At 44.3% G+C, this 10,511-nt stretch overlaps 1 protein-coding gene across 1 annotated transcript; it reads left to right on the top strand.

The window, feature by feature from the left end:
• Nucleotides 1-321: 321 nt before the first annotated feature.
• Nucleotides 322-8,051, top strand: LOC139050302 (uncharacterized; the record flags this gene model as incomplete). The annotated part of the gene is made up of 2 exons (XM_070526533.1): nucleotides 322-325; nucleotides 7,330-8,051. Coding segments are annotated over exons 1-2 (726 nt in total), but the record flags the coding sequence as incomplete, so codon positions are not given.
• Between the last annotated feature and the right edge of the window lie 2,460 nt (nucleotides 8,052-10,511).

Below are 10,511 nucleotides of genomic sequence, written 5' to 3'. Positions count from 1 at the left end.
TTCTGACTTAGAACTCATGGGTATATCTTTGACGTATCTTTGCTCCCCTTAGCAGAGGTAGTTAAAGTGCTACAAGGCTATCTGTTTGTGCTTGTGCATTTCTTATATTTGCGCAATCCCAGACGCCCAGGCACAACCGCAAGTTCATTTGTTGGTATAATGGGGCTTTTTCAGGTGGCCCTCCGGCAAGTTATCACCACTAACTATACAGTAATCAGCAAAATGGCACAAAAACAAGTAACGTCAGAGGAGTTTTAACTCCCGCACACAAAAGAACATATGGCAGCATAAAAGTTTTGCTTTTGGAGCTGCAGAACCTTGATGGGTAAGTGGTTAACTGCAGGCTTCACAAAATAGAACATCAGTTTCAAGGGAAGTGCCTGTGGCACCGAGCTGTCGCATAGCCGAACCTAATCAAGGCAGAAGCGTGTGTCTATGCTCACGGTGACCTTGGCGAAACTGAGCTGTAAAGAAAAATGGCCGACGTCGCAAAGAGTAAGAACACGTACAAAATGCTCGGATTGAGGTCACATTGCTCAGGGAAATTCGCCACTGTAAACCAAGTAAATTAGTGGCTCTGAAAGGAAAATTTGGTAAATTTTGGTCTGCTTGCAAATCGAGAAAGGGCCTCCGAGGTGCGAGACGAACACGCCCCACTGAAACCATGGTTGCTTTTTTTATTTTGTTGAAGAAACCACGGCTGCTCCACGAGTCTGGCCTAGTGAAGGTGTGCCTAGTGCGTACCTGACTGTACACGTCACGACGCAGCCATCTAGCTCACTAGTGCGTGCGTCATTGGATGTTGGACGTGACAGTGCTGGAGGATGTGGTACCACATCCCCAGTGTATCGAATGAGCGCGTTGAATACGTTTCGAGGTCTACAAATGGTATAGTGCTTTCGCATTCCCACACGTAGCCAGCCTTAAGTACGCTCACTCTGTGCACTGACGTCACAGTCGGAAAGGCGGCGGCGGTTGTCGGCTGCGAGTGACGGAGGACCAAGCACGGTCATGCGTAACGCGAAAACGGCGGTTTATGTACGCCTCCACGGAAGAACCGCTTGCCGCGGCGCCTTACTGAGGTGGCCGCCTGAGTGCCACACATGTACTTCCCGTTGCAGCTTGTTATGTCTTGCAAGAAGTCTGGCCATCATTGTTTAACTTAATCCAAGTATAACTACGTGTACTATCAAATCTGCAGAAGTATCCTTCCTTGTTGAGTTACACGAGCGTAACACCAGCCAAACACTTGTTTTGATTCATCACTGGTCCCTCAGCGCCAGTGAGCCAGGTACAGCTAGGTGTAGTATAGCTTGCAGGGGCAACGAAATGAAGCGCATAGGGTGCTGTAGCCTTTCAAAAGAAGTCCGAGAAATCTAGCGCACCTCCAATGACAGAGCCAGGTGCCAATGCCAATGCTACCTCATATTCTCAAGGGTATTAATGGCTGAGGTCTCAATAATGCTTATTCGTATTTGCTAGATATTGCAATGGGGTTTGTTGAAAATAGCATTCATGCTGATGCTCAAAGTGTGTAGGCGCTGTCGTGTTAACACAGTGCCGAAGATCTGTAGTTTTGCAGACCACGCAAGGCTCTTCGTGTCCCTTTTCTCACGCTGCCTTTCATACCTGGAATATTTATATATCGAGGGAAACATGACAGAATGGTGTTTTTGAAAACTTATAAAGCAAGTCTCCACTATTATATACTTCCACGGATGAAATCTCAGTTGCATATTTAGAATGCAAACTATTTTACTCATTAACCTTTCATTTACCATGACCAAAAACAAAGTAAAACGTTTGCTGTAATTTTGCTTGATGCCCTATGGTGTTTGAACTTTGTACGGTTAATGTTTAGTGAATTTTATTACTCCTTATTTCTGCAGTGCCCCCCCCCCCAACACGTAAAACCACCACTATAAAAGAAAGGAAAACAATAAGGTACACTCTAATATATAAAAAGAAAGGTCGAAGAAGTGTAACCGCTAAAGGTTGGCGTACATGGTTGTTTTAATAATTCGATCAATGATACGTTGCGAATTTGTCTCTATTCCGCGTCTTTTTCATCTTTTCTTGTTCGATTGCACTCTGTATTAAGCGTGTGCCCCGTCATGCTCAATTACGTTGATGCCCATCGGGTCTGCCTGGCTGTCTCGCAATGCAGGAGTCACTCGTTGTATTGTTCAGAAACCTCGGTAGTCACGCGTTCATGTTGGGCTACCCTGTTTCGCTCGAGGGCCTCTAAACATGTTTCGTAGTCCTGCGGCTATTGCTGGGAACAATACGAATCCCCCTTCTGAGTGAGATGGGCCTCGCGAGGTTGGGCCGTCTTTGTAACGATCACCATGGCCCCGTCAAGCCATTTTCATGGCTTTTAGCCCAGCGAACCTTCCAGCAATTTGAATTTGTGTGGCTGGCACGTGCTTTGGTTACACGCACGTAAAACATGTCTGCACTTTCATGCCCCGACGACCACATGGGACATCCGCGCTCTTTATAGCGTCGACAGAGTGCTGGCACCACCCCTCTCAACTAGAAACACCAAAAATCATTTTTATACCGAACCGGGCAAAAAGCCCGAGTAGGTAACTTAAGACCAATTTCATTGACCTCTTGGTTATATAAGTCATAGATCATATTATATTCAGAAGGCTCAATGACTACGCTTACACGGACAGGTATTCCCTCACATGATGGTGGGTTTTAGGCCGAATCTTTGCACACAGGACATAATGTGTCAATTCCAGCACGCTATGCCCTATCAGAAGCCACACGGACCATACCAGTACTAGACGTAAGCAAGGAATTTTGCGGGTGTTACGCACGGCTGAATCCTGAAAAATATGAACCAGATGAACGTGGGGAAATGAAGGTTCCCATATATCTCAATCTTCGTCAGGGAGAGAGTTGCAGAAATCCATTTTCGCGATCTCAAGAGCGAACCCATTACCTTATGAACACGAGCAACACCGCAAGTAGTTCTCACACCTTGCCTTTTTCACATTACCATGAGATCATTTCATCAAGTAAACTTGCCACAGCTCCTCAATGCAACACCCTACGATAGCCATTCAACATATGCACGTGTTATAATAACCTAGACACACACTGGTTCAGCTGGCGAAATTTCAGAGGCATTGCAAATGGCTGCGGAAACGGTGCAAGACTACGTATAATCAATGGGTTAAATGATCTGCTGAGACACCTGAATTACTCATATACAGAAACAGAACAGACAAACCACAACTAAAAACAGGCCTCCACAATAGGTGTTATAGGGAATCTGACACTGTACCGCCTGTACCGACTATCCGGGTGCTGGGAATGCTAATACAGCACAGCACCCACAACGCAAAGGCCAAAACTCTATGTTAAGGCTATATGCATATATATGTAGTTATACGCTACACATATGTTATATATGTAGCTCAGGCTTTATGTTATATTGCGAAGACTATATGCATTGGCTTTAAGTAAATACAGTGGTGTCGTCACCATATGGTACAGATGAAGTACTGGCTAAACAGGGAGGAAGATCATTAGGGTACACAAGGAAAACTAAAGGGTCCAACCCCGTATTGAGAAATGCACCCTAACTTGAAGCCCATGCTTGACTTGATTTAAACGACACCTGTTGTCAACGCACTAAAAGAAACGCAATGACGGTCTTCGGCACGTTCGCACCAGCCCTTCTTTATATCAAGTTAAGCATGAGCTTCAAGTTAAGTTGCATTTCTCAATTCGGAGGTAAGAGTGAGCCTTGTGGGATACCTCTAGTTATTTATTGCGTACGTGAGAGTGAAACACCAACATCTACTATTTGCGTTCTGTGAGATAACTGCGGATGAGCGGTAGAGCTGGGCCACGAATGCCTAGGAGCTCCTAACCTGTAAAAAAGAATGTTATGACAGGTGGCGCCAAAAGCTTTACTGAAGCCAAAGAAAACTAAACGAATGATATAGCCGTTGTCAAGGGCTTGTTTCATTCTTGCTAGTAAATGATGTTATAAGTATTTCTGTAGAATGAACCTTACGAAGTCGGTGTGGCTCAGATGAGGGAAGATTAAATTTTTGAAAGTAGTTTATTGAGCGGTTTACAAAGAGTTTCTCAATAACTTTAGTAAATAGGGATATTATGCAGATTAGGCTGGTACTTTGAAATTTGTTCTTTGTCGCAGTTTTAGAATATATAAATATTTTACCGTTTGTTCTTGGGTTGGGAAAAACGCAAGTTTTAATATGCAGGAAATGTGCGCGAGTATGTTGGCGAAATGAGATTATAGTAATGCGATAGCATTAAGCAGTCTGTGTTGCAGAAAATGCGGCATCCGGCGTCAGCCGTTGCATCGGCAAAAATATTTGTTCGACTGCGTATACCCAGGCCTTCCATATGATGCAAGGCATTGACTGAACTAATTGAATTGACTGAAGCTAAAATGCGAACGAAAATCGCAAACTACGACTTCCCCACAGCCCACAGATGAGAGCTTTCAGATTGTAATTTGACTATTCGAGAAACCTTAACTGTGTTACGCGAAAACTGCTGGGAGTGGCATACTGTTTGATGGATAATCATGCGTAGGTTAAAAAAAGTATTGAATTCACTTTCGACATCAGTGGCTTTCGTTCCTACACTTGTTCCTGTAATGTGTTTGTTCAGTGTGCGGTTCGGTGAAGACTGGTGAGGAAAGGACCTAATGATATTCCAAGACTTGTGGGTATTATTTTGGAGTTCAACGATCGATTTTTCAAAGTACGAGTGCTTGGATTCTTTCAGGAGTCTGGTAAGTGTATTAAGATAGGTTATGTACCACGACTTTAAAGTTGTGACAATGGGTCCGCGTTTTATTTGGTTATGAACATTATCACATATGTTATTACTTTGTACTAGGGATCCTGTTATCCACGGGTTTCTAGGTGCTTGGAACCCCTGAGTATTCTGTGACATGCTCGTACACTCCGAGTACATGCTTATAACTTTATTATGTAGTTGGAAAGCCAGGATTGGGTCTGTCATAGAAATAATCGAGTTCAAGTTGGTTGCTGCAAGTTCGTTAATGAACATAATGATGCGAAAGTTTGCTTGTTTTATGTTTGGCTGGTATGGTAGGTTAATGGTATTTAATATCGCGAATACAAGGTAGTGGTCCGTTAGGGGAACAGTGACTAAGCCAGCAGATTGCTCTAGTTAGAAGTTTGATAATACATCGTTATATACTGAGTGAGATCCGTGCAGACGACATCCTGCCGCTACACTAAATAATGAATCTAGGCCGTATCCAGCATGTCATTTGGTGTAATTGGAACAATAGCTACCAGAGGGGTTAGTAACATCTATGGCTATGTCAACGAGAGTGATTACATTTTTGTTCTCGTTTGCCATGATGTTCAAGATAGTGTATACTTGGGTTCAAGAACTAACGGAACAAGATGATGGGCAACGGTATACTGATCCAATCTTTGTGTTTCTACTAGTAGCTGTAAGAAAACAGATTCAGATGCTAACTGTAAGAAAATAGAGCAAAAAAATCAGATTCAACGTAAGGGCAAGAGAAAGAGAGATCATAACAACGACGACATGACTGGTTGTCTTGGACCAGAATTGCTGAACCACCACACCGAACATGCTTTCGGACAAATACTTTCATTGTTTATCCGCGAACACCAAATATATTACCATCAGCGCTTCTCAGCCATATTTCGGAGGCAGAAATGAAAACGAAAGGGTTATTTAGATTAGAAAAGAAATCTATCATGTTGTCCTAGCTTTTTAAGAGGCTACGTATGTCAAAGCGTATACGGGATTTATGTGTACGTATTTTACGTACGTATTCTATCTACAGCACTGTGACGCTTTGCGGAACGCGGCTGCTTAGGAGTGCAACACGTCGCTATGGAATGAGCCACCATTTAAGGAATTCCCGACTATACTCCCTTGGTCCCACATGAAGCATTCTCATGCCATCAAAGCTGCCCCGTGGACACGGCATGGTGTTGTATCGACTAATGTTTGGCGTTGCTTTTACCAAAGCCTATGCGTTCCGCATAGGAATGACCCACATCGCAACCTGGGACCACTGCGGTCATGAGGAATCAATTGGCCATATTTTGTGAGACTGCCCGCAGATCACTCCACAGAGGGAATCCCTTCGCCACGAATTCGACCTGCTGGACGACCGAACGCTATCAGAAGAAAGACTTCTAAACCATCGACAGGACGTAACGTCACAGAAGGCCGTGGAAGCCTTCCTGCGCTTTTTGCGATCTACCAGCGTGTGTGAACGTTTCTAAGTGGAACGCCGTTTTTGTGCGTTTGTCTGTGTGTGCATTTTTTTAACACTTGCGTCTCTGCCCTCTCTCGAACCCCTATCGTAGCATAGCAAATCGGAGACTAATGTCTGCTTAACACTTCCTGCTATTTCCCTTCCTCTCTCTCTCTCCCTTTATTACGAATCCACCGTATCTTGAGGATGGCAACGTGGATTATTAGTGCGTACGCCCGACACCTTGTTTTTTTAAAATTCTAGTGCAAGGCATGAAAAATGAAAAAAAAACCACCTGCTCGCCGTTAGTGCTCGTGGCTGTTGAAATACCTGGAGGAGCTTCTTAGGGTCGTATCTTTTCTCACATCCAGGGCCACATCTTTCTAACCTCAAACGAAACTGTAAACATTGCTTCAGCCGTAATAACAAGAAAACGAGCGATGTTGCGAAAAAGGTTGGTAGGTCCCATGGGCTATGACAATTGATGTAAGTTTTGCTGAGAGAACAACCCAAACTGGTGCACCCCGTTAAGATATGAAAAAGTAAACATCTCCGACAGACGTACGGCTAGCTGGCTGGGAAATAGCATAAGCGAAAGCTGCTCCCGCCAAGGTTAAGAAGCTCTCAATGTTTCAGGACCATCTCGGTTGGTTTTTAGAGCGCAGCTCTTTGGCGTCCGTTCCTGGGTTTCGCGTCGTCGTCGGCGTTGTCGTCGGCCTCGTAACCAGCTCCGCCCCCCTTTCATCCCCCCAGCGCTAGCAGCGACCGACTGATACCGCTGGATGCCGCTTACGCCGCTAGAGAGTCAAGATAACGTGACTGCATAGAACACCGTCGCCGCCATGCAGAAAGAGGAGGAAAGGGTCCCCCCCCCCTGTTCTTGTGTGGCGGATAGGGTGCTCTTCAGTTGCCGACGCGCCGGTTATTTCACGTAGGCCCCGGCACGTCGACGAATACGTGACCACCTTCCCACGGCTAGACCTGGTTCTTAGCGCTGCGGAAGCGAGGGTATCATATTGTTTGTGTCGGCATCGGCGGCGTTGTCCCTGAAACCAACTCCGCAGCTGGGGTTGAATCACTATCGGCGTCAGCGGCATCATTCAGTCGCTGCTATCTCCACAAACTTGACACCATCACCGCCAAGTGCCTCGCCATGACTGAACAGCCGCACTACTTGTTGATCTCCGCTCTTAACGTACGCTCCCTTGCCGCACATGCCAAGGACGTACACCACGATCACATTCTGCGCCATTCCTCTGTACTTTGCTTTGCTGAAACCTGGATGGATCCCGAAGAGCCTCTCGAAATCATAGATTTCCTATACTGCTGTGGTGCTCGCAGAGACCACAACAGAGCGGCGGGAGTCGCTATCTACTTGCGCACAGGTCTCTCTGCAATACCAGTCGATATGTTTGGCACGTCACATGAAGTTGGCGAACTGTGCGCCGCAAAGTTGCCCAACGGCTTGCTGGTAGTAGCTGCCTACTTCGCCCCTACCGCACTCACGAAAGACGTCGTGCACTTCCTGCAACTCGCATTAACCGTCCATCGATCCACACCGATGTTAGTAGTGGGGGACTTTAATGTTGACATAAAGACAAACAGCAATTTCCTAACACTTATGCGGGAGAACATCCCGTTCCTCTCGCTCGTAACGCGTCCCACGGCTGTGACAACCTCGCGAGGCACTTGTATAGATCTCGTCTTTGAGAATCAAGCATTGGTGTACCAAGTCGAACATATATCAGTCTATTTCTCCGACCACAAAGCTTCCTTCATGACTGTCAAGAACTGTTAGTGGAGTCTTTGTTAAAGGAATACGTGTGAAAAATAAAAAAAAAATTCTGTGATAGCGCATACATGTGTTCCTCGATTTCTTCACCTCAATCTATCGAAAAGGTGAAACAGCTCATTTGCTGCGCTCAAATTTCGCATTAGGAACTAACGTAATCGTCGGGCATTTTTTTTCAGAGGATGACTGAAGTGGCCAGAGCAACGGCATCCTTTGAACTTCCATCTTTCTTGGTGTTGTGATTCTCTCTCTCCGTACACTAAAAAATAGCTCCAAATTTAAACAATATTTTCAAAAGTTCCGTGCCCCGAAAAATAAACTTTCTTAGAACGCTGTAAGCTAGAAATATATTGAGTAAAAAGCAAGACGTTTGCGGCTCTGCTACCTCTCCACTCTATCATTGAAGTCAAAACTAAAATATAGCCGTTCTAGAGTACTGTAAGTTTACAAGAAGCTATGAAATACACCTTAACCAAAAAGAGGCGGAGCCACTTGCACGCAAAAAAGGCACGACAGAGCAAACAGAGAAATCTCAAGCGTTAAGAAGAGAAAACCACTGGAAGAACCACAAAACAAGCTCTCCTAAAGCATGCTGACCATGAGAGGCATGCGAAAGTGAAACTGAGGTAAAAGAATAGTGAAACAAAAGATTTACAATATAGGCTGCTGGCGAAGTTTGACTTGCATGGTGTAATGGTCGGTGTAACTAACACAGGTTTGCTTCTGGATCATCTTCAGGGACTAAAGGGGTGGTGATTTTTAGCATACATAGCATAAAAAGACGCACAGTCTCCTACATTGATTTTCTGCCCCGCGACTTCTTTGAGACAGCTGCCCTTCATGTCAACGCATGGCTGCGCTGCTGTTTTTTCTTATGCGCATCATGAACAAGTGAGTGGTTCTTTTTCAGTAGTGTAATAAATAGCAGAGCGTAGGACATATTATTTCACTGTAAACAGTCGGTATGTCCTGGTTTAATGCGAACCAAGTACAGGCAAATATCTTCAGCAATTGCGACCATAAATGTCCAAAGCAAACGTCCATTCTCTATTGACATCCGATACCAAAGGGGCATGCTGAATTTACAGCCTAGTCATTGCACCCGGAGCGCATAAACATGCGCGCCTTCTGCTCTGCCTTTAAAGCGTTTCCAAATACTTAAAAGCAAGGAATTTGGCGTTTGCCTGTTCATTGCTACTGCGCATTTCACCGATACCTCGTCATTCACCTTCGGTAGTACGAGGCCTTTATTGTTGCATTTTTATGTCTACGTGTGCGTTCTTGTAGGTTCAGTTCTGTTTGTTGGTGCCCCAATTTTCGGGCGGAAAATATTCCTGACAGTGCCTTGGTGAACAATAGTGGAGGTTTTTCTAGGCACAGACGGACTTCGTCTTCAGTCGAAAATTACTGTTGAAGAATAACCGTTTTATTAGGCATTCTGCGCACCTCATATATTTGGATAGAAAAGTGAAGAACAAGAAGAAATGACCACACATAACAGGCACACGGCTAAGGCAAACATTTATTGAAAATGAATTGTTACATAAACCCTACATTCAGAAGTCCGCACGTGCGACATTCGTTAACTGTTCCGGCCGTGGTGGTAATATTTTACGACATTGATAAAATTCCCACATAATTCATAATACATTACAAAAAGAAAATAGTTCAGCTTTCGTCTTGACGCCAGCGTAGCCTTCAGGCAATTGCCTGAAGTTTAGGCTGAATAGTACAAGGCTACTTCTGTTCTGCGAAAAAGAATTAAATAAAATCCAAAGTGCCAACACCCTTCATTTCACTTCACGAAGTTGTCAGTGCCAAACAACGTGGGCATCTGGCTTCATAATTTTGTTGCAGAGTAGAAATTGGATATGTTGAATATATAAGCAAAGGTATTTTCGTGACTCGTATAATAGCACATCATTCAGTACGCGAATTTGGCGGCACCAGGGACCAGTGATAGGAAAATTGCGATTAGGTGTAGTCAATTTAATTTCTTTAATATGTTTTCCTGTGCGTTTTTGTAAGGATATTAGCGTTGCTTTCCAGCGTATAACCTCATTCGGGAGACTGGTTTAGCTGAAATTGTGACAAATGACGTGGGACATTCAGGTGCATTAGAAAATGGACCTTTCAAAACAAAGCAGATGCATTGAACTGATGGTGTACGTTTGTGAGAGTACATCACGCGTTGATTCACAGATATTGAGCTCTGGTGGAGTCATTTGACACCGTACCCGTAACATTGCTAACAATTGTCGAATTAAAGCAAATTCTTCTTGTACCAACCTTAGACCTGTTTCACACTGGGTGTGCCAAGCAAAAAAATATCTGCCTTAACGAAGAAACTCAATAATGCAAATGGATGCAAATGATGCAAACGGAAAATTCTTGCATCATGCATGCTGTAACATTGTGAATTTTTACAATATATCATCCCTTCTATAATACAAA

Source organism: Dermacentor albipictus, chromosome 10 (assembly GCF_038994185.2).
Source record: "Dermacentor albipictus isolate Rhodes 1998 colony chromosome 10, USDA_Dalb.pri_finalv2, whole genome shotgun sequence".
Taxonomy (NCBI): Eukaryota; Metazoa; Arthropoda; class Arachnida; order Ixodida; family Ixodidae; genus Dermacentor; species Dermacentor albipictus.
The sequence above is the reverse complement of the archived record's forward strand: the minus strand, read 5'-3'. Positions and strand labels throughout refer to the sequence as shown.